Here is a 22,585-nt window from a genome sequence, read left to right on the forward strand (position 1 = left end):
TCTTTGTTAAATAAATTGGAGGGTAAAGCAAGTTTGGTAGAACCAATGTTGCATTATTATCACCGAGTTAGAGGGAATGATTTTATACTAACATTAACCAATTTAGCATTTGATGAAAATGCAATAATAATCAAAAGCAAATGAAACAGAAGACACATACTTTGACTCCTGCACTTCGGCATTTTAAAACAGCATCTGGGACACTCGAACGAGGTGGATCGATCAAAGACAAGAGGCCAACAAAACATAAATCAGAGATTGGGAAGTTCCTGTTATCTGAGTCAAATATGTACAAGTCCGGATATTTGTCCCTTGGTAAATATTGATGGCAAAATCCTAGAAGAATTATAAATCATCAGAAACTCACTCGTTATATTAAACAATAAGCATCAAAAGTCAAAGTAGCCATAAATAAACACTAAAAAATTGAACTGAAAGCCAATAATTCCGATAGACGTGAGGAAGAAAATTCCATATCATTTAAATCTATTTTCAGACATTTCCTGAGATTCATCAGAAAATTGAAGAATCAGACATTAAATTCAAATTAACATTTATTCGCCTTTTGAGCAGCACCAGTCAGCTTTTAGATCCAATTAATTTTAAAGCTGAGACCCTAATGGTGAATAACCTCAGAAAAGATGTAAAGTTTTTGCTTTCATTTCAGTCTAAAGTGCAGCAAGAGGCACCTTAAGAATGCCAAAATATAAAAGACTCCAGAGTGTCACATTGAGTTTACTCGCTCTTCAGATTAGTGCATGATGTGGTTCTCTTACCTAAAACCCTCTCACCCAGCCCTCCAAGTTCAATATAAGCTGTCTGAATAATATCCATCTCATCGGCATTCAGTGGAACTTCCCTGCCCTGCAGCATTACGGTGGAACAAGACTCCAAGATGCGTTCCGGTGCTCCCTTCATCACCAGGAGAAGGCGTTTATCATATGGATTGTTGGTCTTATGAATGGAGAGCTAAAAATCAAAGTGAGTTAGATAAACATGTCAGCCTAAAACTTTTATATCATATTTCTCACAATATGGGAGGAGGCTAGAGTGAATGTCCCATCAGTCCCATTCACTTCCATGCAACCTGGTCTCTCTCATAAGCCCATCAACTCCACTCTGATTCTTCTACTACCCACCCACACTAGGGGAAATTTACAGTAGCCAACTGATCTAACAACCAGCACATCTTTGGGACGGGAGAGGAAACCGGAACACTCAGGGAAAACCCACACGGTCACGGGGATAATATGCAAACTTCACACTGATAGCATCAAGGGCCAGGATTGAACCAGAGTTGATGGAGCTCTGAGGCAGTGGTGCTAACCGCTGTAGCAGCACACCTTGCACAGTATGTCTTTTATTAACCATGGGTCCCCATTGTGCACGACATTGCAATAAGGCCTGGAGATCCAATTTAGTATGAGCACTGGTCTTCTATTTAAGCATGACACATTACCTGTAGCAAACTCCCACCAGTGAAGTAACCTCAGAAATTGAGGAGTATTTGTTTTTGAGTTTATCTAAAGTTACTAATTGGCAGCTTAATATCAAACTACCAAATTCTACACTAACAGTGAAACTTACAATTTTTATGCTATTATCGAAAAAATACAAATCATTTCATGTTTGAAACACTGCAAAGCTACCATGAATATTCCAGCACCTGAAGTCTTGAGATAATTTTCCTGATGATCACATAAAAATTACTTCTCCACAATAATCATGGCTGTTGTCATCTCTGTGGCAGGTCTGAGACTCAAAATGACATGCCTTCAGAAAGCTGTCTTTATATAGATCAGTTCAAATGGAGACTGCAGATTTCTGGGCACAAAAAAATTATGCAAGTATAAAATGCCCATAGTCACCCCGATTGTTATTTGGTCATCCATCAAGCCTATGGTCCAAAGAAATCTCCACCTGCAAAACTGAACTTGTTGAAAAATCTCCAAGTCTATTTCTTTAGAGGGTGAATTCACAATGAGGCCAGACTCAGCAAGAAAGCATCATTCTTCTACAGGGCACCTCTTATTTAACCTCTGTTTTAAAGATTGTGCATGTATATACTTCTTAAGAACTACGTGCAATAGGCGGTATGACTTAGGATACATTGTTGTATCATCATTACTGTTAGATAGTTGTTGTTTGACATCAACTAAGGATATTTCACAAGAAGGTTTATCCTGTTTGCTTGCCTTACAAACAGAAATATAGAAGATTTATGAATGCTACATCATCACTGAAAATAACTCAATATTTTCTATTTCTTTTGTTACACTTTTACGCTATCACTGCAGGTTCTTAAACATGTTCTCCCAAATATACATGCATGATAATTAAATGAATTAAAACTTGCATAAAAAGAACCATACAACATAGATTCAGCATTCTCCATAGACCCTCATGGATCATGTTCACTTGAGTGTGACAAGATTGAAAGTGACTGGGTGCAACTGACATCAGCAAAATGTCTTTATTTCCTGATTCCATCCATGGGAACTCCAAGTCAAAGTATTTCACTGAGTGTGAAAATCTTTGAGACATCCACGCATAGTGAAAGGTAATATTTAAATGAAGGCTACTTCTTTCTTTTGAATCTTAACAAGCACAGGCAAACTGAAGGTTGATCAAATGCTTTTGTCCTTTAAATGAACTATATAAAGACCATTCTGTGAGTTATCTGGAAATTTAACAAAATCTTACTGTCCTTCCCGACTTGTCTAGTACCTGAAACTTGTTGGTAGAATTGAATGGTATCTCAAATATTTTTACATTTTCATTTCTGAATTCCATCACATTACCAAATACAGTTTCAGAGAACTTCAAAAGAGCACTTTCTGAGGCATCTCCAACCACTTCTCTCTGTATTCACAAAAAGCAGTGCAACATTTGGGTTAATTAATATCCTTTAATAGAAATATCATCATCATTTATCACAGAGGTATACTGTGCATTGATTGGCTACACAATAAGACTGATTGGCCACTGCCCATTCATCCAATTATTGATTGTATTTACTGTTAATGCAGTCTGACAAATATTGTCCTTAGAATGCTGAACAGTACAGCTAAATCACAAAAGTGAACGTTGGAAGAGGTCATGCTCGTGCTTTCCAGTCTGCTAGTCAAATTCCACAAGAGTTGTGACCAAGCCTCAACAATGGGCCAAAAAAAGAGAGAGTGGACTGAAGAACATTTCGTCATAAATGGAAATGGCAAAAAGATTTTGGGCTCCAAATCAAAATGTGCAAATCTATTATGCACAAGGCTGTATATTTTTATTCTGCAAATACGCTTCATGCAACTAAACCTGTACCTTTCTGCTATGTGCCATCTTTCTGCGTCTGCTATTGAGTACAGATCATGAAAGATGGAGGAACTGTGCTTGGGAGCAGATTGTACGTGAGGATAGGCTGGAGGTTTGCTCAAGGAGATGATTGGCAGGGAAGTTGAAAATAATTGGCCAGAGGTATTAGCCAGAGAGTTAGGGGAGACAGTCAGTGGAAGGACAGGAGGACATCAGCAAAAAGGTAGTGTCTGGGTGTTAAGTAACAAAGAAAACTTAGAGGAAATGACCTGGAGGATTCAGATTCACTAGCCGAGGTAAGATCCTTGGTTTAACCGGTGGAATTTCAAACATTGAAGCTGTAAACTTGGAATAAAATCTTAAAGGTACAGCAATAGTGCAGGAGACATGAGCTAAGTGTGGTAAGATATTAATTTCTGATCTCCATTTAAAAAATAACTAACTTCTGAATGCTATGCTGGATAGGGCAACAGGTGAACATTTGGGGTGGTGTTGGGTGATGTTTATGTGATGTTTTCCCTCTTACTGATGTAAAACAGTGCCACCTCCCTTCCCACACTTTTCCTGCGATTCTCTATGACCTCACATCCACCTCCATTGGAATTTTACTGTGAAGTTGCTTGAAAATAAAATAATTGGCTCTGTGCTACCTTCATAATCGGGACGTCATCCTGTGCCGCTTTGAATTCTGCCCGATTACAGAGAGCAATAACCTTGGCCAGAGCTGTCCATGTTTGCGATGTTTGGTCAAAGCTCTGAACTGGAAATGAATGCAACAAGTTACTCATATGTTCGTAATTTTTTCCATTTTCCTGTTCTCTTTTGATTATGCAGCAGACAAACAAATTAATGATATGAACGGATGCACATCCGAACTAGTATCAGGAGTGGACTACTCAGCCCATCAATCCTGCTATACCATTTAGTAAGAGCATGGCTGATCTAATTATAACCTCAACTCTGCATTCCCATCCATCTGCAGTGGCCTTTCATTCCCTTACTTAGAAAGAATCTATCTAACTTCTCCCTCAAAAATATTCAGACTCCACTTTCACTACCCTTTGAGGAAGACAGTGCCAAAGACTTGCAACCCTTAGAAAAACAATTGCCTCATCTCTGTCTTAAATGAGTATCCCCTAGTTCTTGATTCTTCCACAAGAGGAAACATCCACCCTGTCAAGGCCCCTCAGATTCTTTTATGTTTCCATCAGGTTCCTTCCCACATCTTTAAACTCCAGTACTTAAACATCTAGTCTTTCCAATCTTCTCCACTTCAGCAGCCTCTCAGGATTGAGGATTACTTGCTTTCTCTCTGGTTTTGTGGGTTCTGAGGTAGCTGATGATGCCAACGTGAGAACTGGTTGGTTCAGCAGATCCCAATGGGGCAGGCAGATGGGTAGCTTATGAGATGGTGTGCTCCTTGTGCCACTCATGCAGGACTTCTTTATGCTTCTGATGCATGGACCTGAGGATCCCAATACCATCCTTAATTATCCTTTTCTACGTTGTTCCAGGCAACAGTTGAGACATCGCATTTTTTCCAAGGATCCTTTGAGCCAAGTCTTGAATCTTTTCTTCTGTCCAACTAGTAATCTCCTTCCATGACAAAGTGTGGAATAGAGTTTCTGGAGTCTGGTGCCATACATGCAAACAACATGACTTGCCTAACGTAGCCAATTGCGTGTAATTAGGGCATTAATGCTGGGGATATTGGCTTAGAAGAGGGCACTGACATTGATTTGCTTATCCTTTCAGTGAATTTGGAGGATTTTGCAATAACAGTGATAGTGGTATCTTAGTAGTGCCTTGAGAAGCCTGCTAAAGGTAGTCCAGGTTTCAAAAGTGGGGATCTATGTTGCGTAGTAGACCAAGTAGTTTTGTGCTAGGTCTGAGGTCTGATCTTCAAATAGCACTTTCCTCAATCCCTCAAATGCTGTATTGGTGCATTGAAGGTAATGGTGAATTTCATTATTGATACCTGCCTTCACTGAGAGGTGGCTGCAAGACATCAGAAGTGGTCTGTGTTTTTTAGGGTCTCACCGTGCACCTTTACGCATAGTGGTGCAGCAGGGAAAGTTGACAGATGACCTTTGTCTTGCTGATGCAGAGTGCAAGGCCCATCCTCTCATATCAGTCTAGTGAACCTTCTCCAAACTGCTTTGAATGAATTGTCACCTTAAATAAGGAAACCAACACTATTCACAGTCCTCCAGATGTGGTCTCACTAATGCCCTATAAAACTGAAGCATAATCTTCCTACCTTACATTCAATTCTCCTATCAATAAGCAATAACATTCTGTTAGCTTTCTTTATTACTTGCTGCACTTGCAAATCATGCACTGGACACTCAAATCCCTCTGCATCTCAGAGCTCTGCAGTCTCTCACCATTTAAAGAATGTTTTTTTCATATTTCTCCTGCCAAAACAGAATTTCATATTTTCTCCACATTATATTCTATTTGCTAGACTTTTGCCCATTCACTTAATTATCCACATCTCTTTGCAAACTTCTTATTTCCTATTCCTAAATTATCTTCCTACCTACCTTTGTGTCAAACAGCCAATTTAGCAAACATACCTTTGGTGCCTTCATCCATGTTATTTATAGAAATTGTAAAATGTCAAGGCCCTATTTATTCCTTCTCTGTTTCCTGTTAGCCAGCCAATCTTCTATCCATGCCAATATGTTACCTTCTGCACTATTTTATGTAATAACCTCACCAAATGCCTTCTGGAAATCTGTGTACAGCATATCCACTGAATTCCCTTTATCCATAGTGCATGTTACTTATTCAAAGAGCTCCAATAAACTGGTCAAACATGATATCTCTTTCCCAAGTTAGACTGCAACCATTTCAAACTTGGCAAGCAACTTCAACAATAGAGAAAAATAAACTACAGCCAAGAAAAACACTAGGCTGACTGTGTTCAGTCATCTTCAACCTCGCTGATTAGTTAACAAAGATGTGCATTTCCAAAGCACCTTTTGTGGGCTCACGGCATCCCAAAGCACATTACAGCCAATTACTTTTGGATCATGAGGTACTTAATGTCCACCTGACACAGCTTATTTAATATCTTATGATGCTGCAAGTAAGCTTTTCATTGCACCTATGCAGACATGTACTTGTGCATATGACAATAAACTCAACTTTGATTTTATCCATAGGATGTCACTTACAATTGTACAGCTCTGTCTCAGTATTTCATGAGGTGTCAGACTTTTTATTTTGTGCTCAATTATCTGTAGTAGGACAAACTCACAAACGTCTGGAAGGAATGCCACCTCTGTTGATACATGATCAGTTCTGCCCATATGCTCATTATTTCCAACTCTGTTGCACCATTACACTTCCCGATCCCTCTAATTCCTTTGTCATGTTCCTTGTCAGATTCCCTATCTTCAAACATCAGGAAGACCAAAGCCATTGCCCTTGGTTCTATCACAGCCTTGCCTCTGATTTCATCACCCATATTCTCATGTACTGATAAAACGTTCACAACCTTTCCATCTAGCTCAACGCAAAGTCAAGCTACCGATTACTTATCCACTTCAATACCTACCTTCGAACATACTACAATATCCTCTGCCCCTCCTAAATCCATCTGATTCTGAACTCCATATCCACGTCTTCTTTAACTCCAGTCACAACTACTCCAATGTTCCTCTGGCCAGCTTTCCACCTTCTACTTTCCATAATCTCATCCAAACTGCTACCTACTTCCTTCCTTGCCTGATCCTATTCATTCAATATCTCCAGCTCTAGCTCCACTAGCTCATTTTTAAAATTCTTATCTTCAAATGGCTTCAAGATCCCGACGTTTCTAATTCCTGTGACCTCAAGCCCTGCAAATTTCAAAAATTTGTTTCTTCCATTTTGTTTTCAGGTGGAATCTTCACTTCCTTCACAACACCACTGGTGGCCGTGCCTTCATCCATCTCAGGCCTTTATTCCAGAACTCCCTCCCCAACCCCTTCACCTCTGTACCTCACCTTCCTTTAACATGCTGCTTGAAACCTACTTTATTGACCAAGAGCTCAGTCACCTGATCTGAAGGCTCCTTCTTGATTTTAGTGCCATTTTTTGGTCTGACCATATTGCTCTGAAATGGCTTCCTCCATTAAAGATGCCACATAAGTACTAAAAGTTGTACCTCCTTTACATTAAAGTACAGAAATAAAATGCACAATTAAACAAAAACTGCCACAACTACTGAGCCATGGTATCATGTGTATGGTTTGAAAGATATTTTCTAGCCTGAAAATTGTCAGAAGTTTCATAATGAGTACAAATTCAATTTGCAGTTTAGGCAGCAATTTCAGGAGCAAGAAATAGCACACATTTCCCTCTGTGTTATAAATTAATTTTGAGAGTATGTAGATTATCCTCACTTTTGGCACTGAAGCTGTGAGTTTGCCAAGTTAGCTGATTAATGCTGGCATCACTGATGCTTAAATAGAACAAGGTCTATTTTCAAAGGCCTCCACTTCCCACTTGAGTTTGCACCTCACCCTCATTTCACACCACACTGCTGCAGAGATAGCAGATTGCTTGTTTGCACAGTTGATTAGTTACAGATATGAGCTTCATGGCAGAATATTCCCACTGCAGTGCATTATGGATTCAGTGCTTTATAAGGGGCTGAGAATGACCAGCAAGAACAGATAAATATTGCTCATGATTTAAGAATGAAATATTATTCAATAAATCAGAGCAAATTCTTGTGGCTGATGGTCAATTTTTGTAACAATGATAGAAACCCTTTCACTAAACCTTTGGTACTTAAAAATTTGTTTCCCCATTTAAATAAAGGAGTTAATGACAATTCAAGTAGTACAGACAGAAGGCAATATATACAATGATACATAGAACAAAGAACAGTACAACACAGGAACAGGCCCATTGGCCCACAATGTTATGCTGAACTAATTAATTGCCTAACTGAGCTAATCACTTCTGCCTAAACAATGTCCAGTAATATCCCTCCATTCTCTGCACATTTATGTACCTATCTAAGAGCTTTTTCAACACCGCTATCATATTTGTACCAGCCACGGCAGCACACTCCAGGTACCCACCACTCTGTGCAAAAAACTTGCCCCGCACATCTCCTTTGAACTTACCCCCTCTCACCTGAAATGCTTGCCCTCTAGTATTAGACACTTCGACCCTGGGAGAAAGATACCAGCTGTCTACTCTACATATGCCTCTCTTAATTTTATAAACTTCTATCAGGTCTCCCCTCAGCCTCCACCACTCCAGAGAAAACAACACTAGTTTGTCCAATCTCTCCAGAGAGCATCCTGGTAAACCTCTTCTGCACTTCTCCAAAGCTTCCACATCCTTCCTTTAAGGGGGTGACTAGAACTGAATGCAATACTCCAGATGCAGCCTAACCAGAGTTTCATAAAGCTGCAACATAACTTCCTGACTCTTGAACTCATTGCCTCGACTAATAAAGGCAAGTATGCCATATGCCTTCTTCACCATCCCATCAACCTGTGCAGCCATTTTCAGGGAGTTGACCCCAAGATCCCTCCGTACATCAACATTGTTAGGGGTCTTGCCATTAACTATATACTGTCCCTTTATGTTTGATCTCCCAAAGTTCAACACCTTACATTTGGCCAGATTAAACTCCATCTGCCATTTCTCCGTCCATATCTACAACTGATCTATATCTCACTGATACACTGCTGTTTCAGATAGACCACAGTTTCAGATATACCGCGAGTATTACCAAATCCCCCAAGACAGTGTTCATTTTTATTCCAAGGTTACAGGGAGGCAGTGATATTCCCAGCAGAATGTAACAGACCTTTCTTTATGGAAATCTCTATGACAATGGCAGCACTGAGGAAAAAGCAATAGATTTTGGAAAAGGATCAGCAATCCTTGGGATTGTGCTTTTGGGATACAGCAGTGAAGATTGAGTGGGGACATTGGGGGTGGAGGCTGGAGAAATCTGTTCAAACTGCCTGTACATCTATTGTACTATATTCAAAAAAGTTCAAAATTACATAAATATTAGTTTCATTTACAAAGGGGGTGTTAAAGTTGTCCCATGATACTGCATTATATTAGAGTTCCAATGTACGATACAAAATATGACACTCAAAGAAACTAATTCCTCTTCATGTTTGAAATTATTTAATTAATTGTAGAGTCATAAAGCAATACATCATGCATACAGGCCCTTCGGCCCAACGAGTCCATGCTGACCATGGTGCCCACCCAGCTAGTCCCAATTTCTTGCGTTTGGCCCATATCCCTCTAAGCCCCGCTCCTCCATGTACTATCCATTATCCTAACAAAAATGGCAACAGGAATCATTTGACGACATCTTTAGGCAATTGCTTACTCATCAAAACTAAAGTAAATAAAATAAATCATAAATGTAATCTAATTAGAGTTTTAGGATGTTGGATCAGAATCAGTATAATTCTATCAACATAAACACAGATTCAATCATACGCCTCCTGTACCTGCCTGTTCTTCACTGGTATCTGCTGTGTAGGTTTGATTGTCAAACCATAAATGTGCCACAGTCATTCGATTCTGGGTCAGTGTTCCTGTCTTATCAGAGCAGATAACAGAAGTGGAGCCCAACGTCTCAACAGCCTCCAGATTCTTCACTAGGCAGTTCTTCTTGGCCATTCTTTTGGCTGTTAGAGTGAGACTAACCTGTGGAAAAAATGGACAGAAGGCAAACTTAAGCTATCATTTCTCATCTAATATGTGATAGAAGTTCAGATCAAAGCAATTGGAATAAAACTAGTTATATAAAAACAAAAGAACATATTGCACTTTTATGAATGGTATTATCACATTGCAAAAGGCAGAACTGGTGTACAAATTTACACCTGGGAATATTTAGTGTATCAAAGATTTTGAAACCAACATATTGCATTCCACATTGACTTCAGAGCCCAGCAATTCAAATGTTAACATTTTAAAGTAAACTAGTTCTGAAAATATTCGAGATATAAGAAATTCTTCACCTAATACTCCATCTTCATCAAAACTAACCCTTCTTAGAAGACCTATAAAAGTTAAAGCCAGCCCGCACTTTAATAAGAGTCAAATGATAATAACTTAACAATGAATCATAGGCCAAACCTGGATATCATCCCCAACACACATCACATTCCTTCTTGTTACTGATCTTTGACACTCATAGGCTTGTGAGTGCCACATATTCATGCAGCGATCTTCATGGTGAATAAATGCCCTCCTATTGATACCACAACCTCCAGTTGGGTCAAAGGTCAGAGGCACAAAGAACTTGGAATGGATTCACAGCTGCTTTATTGCACCTTGTAATTAAAGGAAATGAGTCATATTCAAACTATATAAAATTCTATCATATTATGGGGCCTGGAAGTCCTTTAACTACATGACTACTAACTAACACTTTTTTATTGCACAGTACTAGATCTAAATTACCCTGTTCCTTACTTGCTTCCTCAACATACTTATCTAGAAAACCATCTTGTATATACACCATGAATTTGGTCTCCACATTATTAATACTAATTTTGTTTCCCATTTTATATTTAGGTTAAAGTCACCCAGGTCATTGTGTTCCCTTTGTTTCATGCACCGTTAATGTACTATATCCTACACTGAACAATACACCACAGGAACAGGCCCTTCGGCCCACAATGTCTGTGCCAATCATGATGCCAAATGAAACTAATCCCATCTGCCTGCACATGATCCACATCCCTCCATGTTCAAGTGCTTGTCTAAATGCCTATGAAATGCCTCTATCGTGTCTGTTTCCACCACCACCCCTGGCAGCATGTTCCAAGCACCTACCACTGTGGAAAAAGAACTGGCCCTGCATATCTCCCTTAAACTTTCCCCCTCTCATCTTAAAGCTATTCCCTCTAGTATTTGACATTTCTACCCTGGGAAAGAGACTCTATCTACCCCACTGTGATAAGACTATTGAACAGTTCCCTTATACAATGAGATGGACTATGACCTATGACCTCATGACCTCACGACCTACCTTGCTGTGACCTTGCACCTTATTACACTGCACTTTCTCTGTAGCTGTGACACTTTACTCTGTACTTTTTTTTACCTGTACTACATCAATGCACTCTGTACTAACTTGATGTAACTGCACTGTGTAATGAATTGACCTGTAAGATCGGTTTGTAAGACAAGTTTTTCACTGTACCTCGGTACAAGTGACAATAATAAACCAATACCAATAAACCAATACCAATCTATGCCTCTCATAACTTCTATCAGGTCTCCCCTCAACATCTGACACTCCCAAGAAAATAATCTAAATCGGTCCAACCTCTCTTTATTGTTTAATCCGGGCAGATCTTGGTTAATCTCCTCTGCACCCTCTCCAAAGTCTACACATCCTTCCCGTAATGAGGTGACCAGAACTGAACACAATACTCCAAATGCAGGCTGAATTCCCCCACACAAAGCCATGGTGACAATCCCCAATAAGGCATGCTTTCACATATGTGCATAAATCCTATCATCACCATTATATGGATGCCTGTATGCAGCTCCCACCAATGTGTTCTGTACCTTGATGATTCTTAGCTCCACCCAAATTGATTCTACTTTCTGGTTTTCTGAGCTAAGATCCTTTCTCTCTTCTGCCTTTATCCCATTATTTATCAAGGATACCCCTCCTCCTTTTCATCATTTCTAAAAGTTGAGGATATTGGAATATTTAATTGCCAACAGTGGCCACTTCGCAAACACTTTGCAAACCACATCCCGTGATAGCTTTTAAATTGTACCTATTTATTTTATCTGTGCCATTAGTCTGTCCAATGTTAGAAATTCTGTGTGCATTCTGAATATAGAGCCTTCAATATGTCTTACAATTTTTCACAAACCTGTCTCTGGTTGGAGGTACACTGTCCCTTCCTGACGTTACCCGCATCACTCCTCTGCACCATCACTCTGCCCTTTCTTCTTCAACTTCCTATATTTCCCTTCAGCAGAATCCTCACCCCACCAACCCCCAACTATTTAGCTTAAAGCTTTATGTACAGCTCTCATTCATGAGGACATTGGTCATAAAGGAATAGCTGTCTCTTTCTCCTGTACTAAAGTCAGTGCCCCATGCATTGAAATCTGTTTCTCCCACACCTATCTTTGAGCCATATATTCATTCCTTGATTTTATTACCTCAATTTGTATGTTGCTCAGTTAGGAATCCGGATATCACCTTTGTTGTTGTCCTTTTTAATATGGACACTAACTGCTCATACTCTTTCAGTAAAACCTTCTCCGCAGTCGTCTCTATGATGTTGGTTCCCACATGGACCACAACAACTGGGTCTTTCCCCTCCCACTCCAAGCTCTTCCACAGCCCTAAAGAGACATCTTTAAACCTGACACCAGTCAGGCAGTGCAACATTTGCACTTGCACACATCATTGCAGAGAACAGTACATACCCCACTTCGGATACTATCCCCTGTCCTAACTACTTCCGTTCCATTTCCCCAGCTTAAATGACCCCTGTCCCTTTTCTCTCTCCTCCTGAACTACCCAACCCCCATCACCCTGTCTCTCCCCTCCTCCACCATCTACCCATCACCCACACACTCCTCCCACTGGTTCCCTTCCCCGCCTCCATCAGATTCCATCATCTTCAGGCCTTTGTCACTTCCACCTGTCACCTCCCAGTTTCTGGCACTATTCCCACTCTCCCCTCCCCCACATGCCTATCACCCCTCCTCACCTCCCTTCAAATCTTTCAGTCCAGATGAAGGATCTCGACCCAAAACGTCAACGGTCCAGTTCCCTCCATAGATGCTGCCTGACCTGCTGAATTCCTTTTAGTGCGTTGACCCCTTGTACCATACTCTTATGATCAGTTTGCTCACCCTTCCTGCAGTCTCTGCTCTCGTCCAGAAGCAGATCCCTAAATTTCATGCCTGTTAGACAAGAGCAAGTGTTGAGGGTCTTCCACTGCTACCTTCTGGATGCCCATATCTGACTCACTCAGTCACACTCTCCTGTTACTCTCAACTGACCAATTTCTGAAGAGTGTGATTGCCCCTTGGAACAAAGTATCCAGGATATACAGTGATTGTTGGCCCTGACCCACCTCCTGTAATGTAAATATCACTTCCATCCCCACGATGTTTTGCCCCAGTGTTTGCCAAAGCATCCCCCAACACCCACACTAGCCCCTCCAACCCAGATAAAGTCCTCCGCTCCCTTAACTGCCTATGGAAGTGAGCAGGCTGATGTTCCATCATAGCAACCTGCCAGCGTTACTCCTGTTTTGGGCCAAAGCTAAAATCTGTTCCCCCATATTGTCTTTGTGCCTTCCCCACTACCAAAGTTCCTCATGAGATGAAGAACAGGACCTTGTGTTAACACTGTGAACTTACAGTGAGGGTGGCCAGTAGACCTTCAGGTACATTAGCAACAATGATGCCAATCAGGAAAATGATGGAATCTAGGATTCTGTACCCTAGACATACTGAGATGATGAAGAACACCACTCCCATAGTTACAGCCAATCCAGTTATAACATAGACAAAGTGTTCAATTTCTTTAGCGATTGGAGTTCTCTCATTTTGTAGTCCCGATGCAAGAGATGCAATTCCCCCAATGATGGTCTGATCTCCTGTGCTGATCACCATGCCTGTAGCAGTGCCTTTAAAATGTAAAAAAAATTACTTTACTAATTGGTGCAAAGATGAAGCAGCACATTTGGAAAGCAAAGGGTGGATGAGAAAAAGTATTGTCAGGTATCATTAAGGAAAATCTAATATGTTTTATACATGATGTCTGCTCACTCAACCCGTATTTCTTTGACTCTATGGTTTTCCCCATTACTACATCAGTACAGGGACCAGAGTTTCCAATAGTCATAATTGTTTCTCTGGATTATTTGAGGGTGGCAATTTGACTGAAGTCCAAAATGACCTGCACCGAGTGCACCAACAATGTTCAAGGGTCGTAAACAAGTTTCCTCAATCCCTGGGAGTTTCACATTATATTGAGGAAATGTGCTCCAAGGAAGGTCATTGACAAACAGCAAAATCAGATTACAACTACTTTTAGGAAATCTGAAATTTAAACTTTCTTTAGTTAAAAGTAGTTTACAACTTCTGTAAAAGTAGTTTACAACCAGGAAATCTGAAATTTAAACTTTCTAAAAACCTGAACTACACGACAATAATTCTTATTAAAGCAGAAGCATAGTTGAATGTTTCTAATTTATTTGTAAAAATAAATTTTAAATGCTGAGCCATGCATATGAATGCAATTTGAAAGATCCAGAATTCATCTGCTGTCTCTGTGACAATATAATAGTAGTTGTGTATTCCTCTCCTCTTCCAAACTTTGATTCTACTGAAATCAATGGAAATTATTTTTGGAAACAGAGTACAATGTACTGCTGCAACTATTCAGCCAAGGATGAATTCCTATCCTAAATGTTTTCTCACATTCTACATACTCAAGGCAAAAAATATTGACATGATCTGAAACTGTCTTTTCTAATAACATCTATTCGTCATTCACAATATAAATTCACACATGAAAAATACAGATTGGCCAGAGGAATTGTTGCTTGCTATGATTAGTGGCTTCAGTTGCATGGTAGACACATGGCTGGAAAAAAAATGTTCTGTAGAAGGAAACATGAAATACTGAGTTATTTCCAGCCTACCTTCAAGACAAGTGGTGGAGTAGTAGCCAATGTTCTTTGTTTCAAGTGGATTCTCATGTGTGTATTCAGTGGTTCGAGACTGTGCTTCAAACTCACCAGTCAGAGTAGAATTGTCAACCTTCCACGAAGAAACAAGATCAATTAAATAGAGTTGAATTAAAATATTATTTCCTATTTGTTTTCAAAAAGTTTTTAAATGTTATTTTAAATATTACTACCCTTTAATTCCTTGCCTGAAATGGTGGTGGAAGGAGATTCAATGACATATTTCAAAAGGAATTGGACTTCTACCAAAAAAGGGAAAAAATGTACACTGCCAATGATAATAATAATTGGGCTAATTTGAAGCTTATTCAAAGAGAAGGCTCAGATGTGAAATGGCACCAATCAACACCTTCTGATCTGCACAATTCTAGGAAATGTCAGTGCTGTTCTTAAAAACAAGGTACCATAATGATGAAGAGGTTTCTCTTGTTTCTCCATTGAATGAAATTTCTGCTCTAGAGATTTAATCTGTGTTGCTTGGCACAGAAGTTGTTGAGACACAAGAGACTGCAGATACTGGAATCTGAAGCAACACACGAAAAGCTAGAGGAACTCAGTTGCCTCCTGTCAGAATAAGTTGGGTTAATTCCACAGGGGGTGAGAGAAAATAAGGCTGGAAGTCTGTACAGCTCCCTTGGCACCATCTGATAGATGATGTTGGGCAAACTGGGAACAGATGGGTTGTTTATCTTCTCAACCAGAGAATGATGTGTGGTATTGGGGAGTCTGAATAACAAAATCAACCGAAAATATCTGTCAGTTTTTCTTGTTATCATCTCACATCTGGAAGTGTCCATACAAAAGCAGATTATTTTCAAAGATGGTAGCATGCTCCCTTTAGAGGTAGAATTTATAAAAAAAAAGCTGCAGTAACCTAGAGTCAGAATACCCATTAATCTAAAATGGAATAAATTCTACCTTGCAACCTTGGACAGAAAGGAGTCGGATGTCAGCCGGAATCTGATCACCACCTTTGATCTCCACAATGTCACCAACAACCAGTTTATCTGCCGTAATCTGTTGCTTCATGCCATCCCTAATAACAAGGGCTTGCTGGAATGGAATATTCAACACTTTAACCAAATTAATTGTTCCAACTGTTTTTAATTTTTATGCAGATTTAAATGGAATGTTAGTTAATTAAACAGGGCTAAGACAAGCACTTAAGCTGCCCTGCCAGTTACCCACAGTCTTTTCCAATCCAACCTTCAGCATTGTCGGGAAGATCATCATTTGTTGGCCCTCCCTTGATGTCCTGAAAAAGGTGGGTTGTGGGTCTTTTTCTTAAACCTTTGGTGACAGCTTTGAGACAGCTGAGAGGTTTTCCCAGCCACTAGGGCAGTTAAGAATCAACCAAATTGGTGTGAAACTAGAGTTATAAAAAAAGCCAGCCGTGTAAGTGAAGGCAATTTTCCTTCCTTAGAATGGTATCAGATTTGCAATGACAATCTGGCAGCTTTGTGGTTGGTTTTACAGTGATTATTATTTATAGGCTTTTGTTTAAACTGATTTCTCAAACTATCATGAACTACATTAATGAACAATTCCTAATAAGATAATCATACCTGGGGAACCAGCTTTTGAAAGCTCTCCATGATATTGGTACTCCTTGCTTCTTGGTAGTAGGCAAAGCAGCCAGTGAGGATGACAACTCCAGCAAGTACAACACCTAAATACAACTGAGGACCCAAAACTGTTATCAAATAGGAATTCCAGTTTCATGAAAACAAAAATAGCAAGTTAGTCATTTGAATTGATTTAACTCAGAGCAAAGTCATATTTGAGAGCATTTCCATGTTAGTTATGAAATTCAGTTGGGTAATAGTAGTCATGATGTCAATGAGACTTCTCCGTCACAGCTGCGTGGGATATCATTCCTTTTAGAATATTGTAGGAGAGTATGGACCACAGTGAACTGGAAATACCCCAAGTGGGGGGGAAGAAAAGGATAATCTCACTGTACAAACCTGGGAAACTTGCAGTAACAGAAGCTATCCAAATCATCTTGCCCCTCCTTACCTTACCACCACCACTGGCCCCAACACTGAATGACCCCTCCAACACACCCACCTCCCAACTCTTGATTATCGTTTCCTCACATTCCCTTCCCATCCTGATTGTAGTGCTTCTGATCCCTGATTTCTCCCACTTCAATAATGATGCCAACCTCCCACTCCCTGCATCCTCAAAAGATGTTTCCGATGCCTACTTCCTTCACTGCCAGCTAGCTTGCCTCTCTGCTTCAAATTGACGAAGCGTCTTCGACCTGAAGCATTGATTCTGTTTCTCCTCCTACAGATGTGGCCTGACCTGCCGAGTATTTCCAGCATTTTCTGTTTTTGTTTCACTTCCTTCTACTATGACTCAATGCCCCAACTTCCTTCGAACACATTCAATTCTCCACAAAGTGTAGGGCTTTCAAGATTGAAGACTCCCATTCATTAGTGCTTCCAACCTGTGATTATACAGTAGCTTGACCAAGTAAAGGAAAATGAACTAATTGTTGCCAAGCTAACTTTTCAATGTTGCGGTTTGACTTTAAAAAAACATATTCATTCTAATGTTAGATGGGTGGCAACTTGCCTCAGAAAGAAGCAAGATACTTGGGTTCATCTATCTCCTACCCATACTTACTTTTAGCAACAATTTGGTCTTCAGTGTTTGTGGCGGTCACAAACATAGAAAAAAATTCCAAAAAATACTAAAACTACTAAAAATGAACCGTATAACTAAATATTTATTATTTTAAAATTTAAAAGTAAGAATTTTCAAAAATTAAAGTAATTAGACCACTTGAAGGTACTTACAAAACAATTAAATACATCCAAGTTAACAATGAAATACAATAACATTAATAATTCATTAAAAATGTTAATGACCTGAAATTGACCTCCCTCCCTCAGAGGTATTTCTCACTCAAGGGTCTAACCTGATGCAGGTTCAGTGCCCAGTTTTCCCAGTGTAATTATAGGAAAGCTGCAGGAGTCCACATCAGAATGGCAGCAACAAAGTCTCCTCAGGAAGAGCTGGACTTCACTGTTTGCATAAGTGGAATTCAGAAGTTTCAATTTGTGCCTACTTGCAATTTTGCACCACTGACCAAAATGAACTGATAAAACAAATCACAATGCAAACTAAAGTGCAGACGAATGCTGGAAATGTAAAATCTCCAGTAGAATCTGAAAAGGCACATTGGCGTAAGGATTTGATCATGGCCATTTCTGCGCATGCATTGATCCCTGTGAATGGTGAAGTCCCTCACCAGGGGATATTCATGGTTCATTTAGTGGGGATCTCACCTGTGAACCAGAAAATTCAGGTTCATATTCCACTCCCAACACTTGAGCACAAAAACATAAGCAGACACTCAAGGGCAGTCCCAAAAGGAACAGTGCACTTTCAAACATGTTTCCTTTCAAATGAGATAATAAACTGCATCTGTCCTCCCAGGATCATAAAGGATCCCAAGGTATTATTTCAAAGAAGAGCAGTTGTGTTATCCTTGGTGCCTCAGTTACTATCTAGCTCTCATCCAACATCACAAAAATAAATCATCTGGTCATTATCACATTGCTGGTTGAGCTGCATAGATTGTGCTGCATAACTTGGCTGCCCTGTGTCTCTGTGACTACTCTTTAAATATACTTCATTGGCTGCACAATAGTTTGAGACAGTTTGAGATTGTGAAAGATCCTATACTAGGTCTTACTGTGTTTACTCAGTGACTGATAAGATATAATCAGTAACAGGTAAGTGAAGCAAAACTGGAGACTGGTATCTGTGATGAAACAGTGAACTCCAAGTGAACAATGAAGAAACATAAGAAAATAAGAGCTAGAATAGGTCACTCAGCCCCTCAAATCTGCCCCACCATTCAACACGATCATGGCTGATCTGCCCCAGGCCTCATCTCCTCTTCTGTGCCAGGTCCCCATAACCCTTAATTCCCTCATCTTTGATAAATTTAAATCACCTTACTCTTTAAATACTCCCAATGATATAACCTTCACAACCCTTAATGGTACAGCATTCCAGAGATTTGCCACCCTCTACAAGAAGGAGGGAGCAAGCAGGAATCGTAGAACGGAGGTGAGAAGTTACCAGGACAAATAACCTGGATCTTGACGCATGTATAAAGAACATCAGGAGGGGGATGGGTACAACAGGAGAGCGCACCCACTGATTGGTTCACTGTAAAATAAAGAAGCTTCATAACTATTGGACCTTTTATTTAGAAATCACCTAAAAACACATTTTTCAGCATTGGTCACCACGTCGATCGTTTACCCATATGGCAGGTGGCAAACTTCCAGCTAATGTATGTACATATCCTGCTCACCATATTATGGGTTTAGGGGCCAGACACTGCCTTAACTATAGACATTAACTCAGGAATCAGCACAGAAACAGTTAAGTTTTAAGATAGTTGCTTCCCAGTTTTACACAGGGGGTCTGTTGTTTTTACTTACGTTGTCTTTGGCTGTGAAGTTGCCTTCTGCCAACTGAAAAGCGTAAGCAATCCAGCAAAGTATCGCTCCCATCCAGAGCAGAAGGGAGAAACCACCAATCATTTGCTTCAAGAACTTGACGACCTCAGGAGTGCGCTTAGGAGGTGTGAGGACATTGGGGCCATCCCGTGCCAGGACCTCCGCAGCTCTTTCGCTGGTCAGACCCTGTGCAAATGATGCAAGTCAAAACAACCTTTATCAAAAATAAGGCCAATTGATTAGTTCAGGCATGGCATCTTATGGTATAATTTATAGGTATTCTATAATTTCCTTCTACTCATAATTTCTCCTACTGAAATTCAGCGAGAATATTGGTCCATAAAGCTCTGTTCAAAAGCCCATCCAAATATTGACATGGGCACAAAGCTACGACTGAACAGTTAAGTGCTGTGATAATGCATAAACTGTAGCTCAATTATGAATTTCCAAAGATATTCTGTACAGAGTCAGAAAGGCATGTTGGGACTGGAAAGTCTATTTATAATGGAGATGATGTATTATAACAATTAACCATGGTGCAAATATGAGAAACATTATCTTCATAAGCTAATTATTTTTGCATCAAACAGTCCAATATCAAAAACATGTCTAAGAACCAGGTGCTGCCACTTCATTTCCCACCCACACTGCTTTTAACAGCCGTACAATAGTGGGTACACAATTTCATTACAAAAAGGTACTGTTTTTCTTCTCAGTCAAGGATAATTAAGCCAGTCCCTATTCATCAGTATTCCAGGAAACATCTTTTAAACTTAAATTTCAAGCTTGGAAAATTGGCTGCTGATGATAATTGTACAAAATTGAATGCTTTCCTGCTGATTACTTGACTCAGTGAGTTTAACCATTGGACAGCTGAGGTAGATAAACTCGAAAGACCCATGGTTCAACTGCAGCTCTGCTCCAAGTTAATTGATTTCAGACATTGACTTCGATGCTACAGCAGACCTCAGAAGCACCAAGCTAAGGGCAAAATCAGTTAAGGTTTCCACTCCAGGTAATGATCCAGAAATTCCTACTGGAAGCACCCAATTTATACCAAATCGGTTCAGACAATGATGATCCCAAATGTCAAATCACCTTCAACTCATCACACTCAGAATTCACACACTACAGTGCACCCATCACCCCCTCCCCCCCCAAAAAAAATCCACATCAGCAAGCAGTCTATATCATTAGGAAAAGGGAAAACTTGTCAGAGAGAGAATGGCAAGAAAACATAAACCATCAGCATTGAACACTTTGAATAACTGGGACATCAAGTTCCATTCTGTTATTCCCATAGTAGGTAGATACAGCTGTAAATTACCATAGTTATCTCACATTTCCATTGGGAAATATCCTTTGGGTTGACATTTACACTGCAAGCTGTATTTAGCAACAGTCTGGATGACACATTTAACTCGTTCACTAAAGCATGAATGAAATTTGAACATGAAGTCAATCAGCTCTGTACTTTGCTCACCAAAATACCTTAAACCAAGTTTTCTTGCTGCTTACTCACAGAAATCATAAGCAGATTAACTAGTTGCCAAATATAAGGAAAATGCATGGGGTGAAAATCTATCTTTGGCTGTGAGTATTAAGTGTATCTTTACATCAATCATCTGTTGTTCAATCTTTCAAATATTTACTTTCCATTGAAATTAATGATGAGCTTGTGACCAGTCAGGAAATGGACAGATTAAATCAATTGTAGGGAAGCTAATACCATCAGCCATAGTGTCTGAGCATTTGCTAATCAGAGTCAGGAGAGGTTTGAGAGATTCAGGACAAAGATATACACCTTTCAGGAGTGAAATTACCTCTTCATACAACAGAAAGAAAAATTTATGCATTCCCCCAGTACCCAAAAGCTAACATTGCTCGGTGAATTAAAATACTGAGATTGTTAGACTTGCCCTTGCACGTACAGATATGGGCACGTGGACTAAAGAAGCCAAATGGAATTGAAGCACAAATCAACCACAGCCTGAGTTGATAATACAGCAGGTTCGAAGGACGGAACACTTAGGTCTATCTAAACTAGTATGGTGAATCAGTTTGTCCAATGACAGCTATTGTTTCGGCTGGAATCTGAACTATTTATTCCGCAGGCTGCTGTGTTACAGAATTGAGATTTCACACGACTTAAAATAAATCCTTTGTTTTTAACAACATGAAGAAAGAAAATCAATAATCTGCCAAGAAAATGATGCACAATTCAATGTCTAACCATTTTTATGCACAAATCCCTATAATTATATTGCTTATTTCAAGTTATTGGATAATCCATTTTTCATTCATTAACCTTTGAATTATTAAGGACAGACCATAAAAATGCAATTTCTTGGCTACATTCTTTTAATGAAGACTAAAAGTTGAGTTTTAATGTGGTTGACTCACTTTTAAAATGTTGGTTTCATATTTTCTTACCAGTTCTTTAACAGGAAGTTTGTGGTCATGCTGAAAAAGAGGAGAATGCAAAATATAATCGGAGCAATTTGAGCAGCAGCTTTCATTATTTTCATCTGCAATATTAATATTTTGAATAATTTTTCAGTTACAATTAAGTTATTTAATGTTTCCCTATTTATATTTATCCAACATAAACAAGGCAGGCACAGTAGTGTAGCGGTTAGCATAACGCTATTACAGCACCAGCGACCCGGGTTCAATTCTGGCCACTGTCTGTAAGGAGTTTGTACGTTCTCCCCGTGTCTGCATGGATTTCCTCTGGGTGCTCTGGTTTCCTCCCACATTCCAGAGATGTACGGGTTAGGAAGTTGTGGGCGTACTATGTTGGTGCCGGAAGCATGGCAACACTTGCGGGCTGCCCCCAGAACACTATACGCAAAAAGATGTATTTCACTGTGCATTTCGATGTACATGTGACTAATAAAGATATCTCTCTTATAAAACTCCAATAACCTGGCATCCAAGTGTTTGGAAATCCTAATAGTGTGGCATCTGGCTCACTCATCTGGAGTCTAGAATGGAAGCACGGTGTGTGGCCAGACCCAAGGGTCCAGAGTGTAGCTGGGGCCAGGGTCTACATTGTGGGTTAGA

At 39.8% G+C, this 22,585-nt stretch overlaps 1 protein-coding gene across 1 annotated transcript in view; it reads right to left on the reverse strand.

Moving 5' to 3' along the window:
- The window catches only part of LOC127583796 (potassium-transporting ATPase alpha chain 2-like), a 38,835-nt gene extending 16,859 nt beyond the window's left edge, over positions 1–21,976 (reverse strand). Inside the window, exons 1-11 of the mRNA XM_052040160.1 lie at positions 21,923–21,976; positions 19,502–19,705; positions 16,598–16,711; positions 15,951–16,085; positions 14,988–15,105; positions 13,699–13,967; positions 9,795–9,993; positions 3,957–4,066; positions 2,728–2,862; positions 777–969; positions 161–336 (exon numbers count right to left, since the gene is read on the reverse strand). Of these exons, the coding sequence (XP_051896120.1) occupies positions 161–336; positions 777–969; positions 2,728–2,862; positions 3,957–4,066; positions 9,795–9,993; positions 13,699–13,967; positions 14,988–15,105; positions 15,951–16,085; positions 16,598–16,711; positions 19,502–19,603 (1,551 nt within the window). The 5' untranslated portion in view covers positions 19,604–19,705; positions 21,923–21,976. The remainder of the gene's footprint in view (positions 1–160; positions 337–776; positions 970–2,727; positions 2,863–3,956; positions 4,067–9,794; positions 9,994–13,698; positions 13,968–14,987; positions 15,106–15,950; positions 16,086–16,597; positions 16,712–19,501; positions 19,706–21,922) is intronic.
- Positions 21,977–22,585: the final 609 nt, after the last annotated feature.

This window comes from Pristis pectinata, chromosome 27, assembly GCF_009764475.1.
Source record: "Pristis pectinata isolate sPriPec2 chromosome 27, sPriPec2.1.pri, whole genome shotgun sequence".
NCBI classification, from domain to species: domain Eukaryota; kingdom Metazoa; phylum Chordata; class Chondrichthyes; order Rhinopristiformes; family Pristidae; genus Pristis; species Pristis pectinata.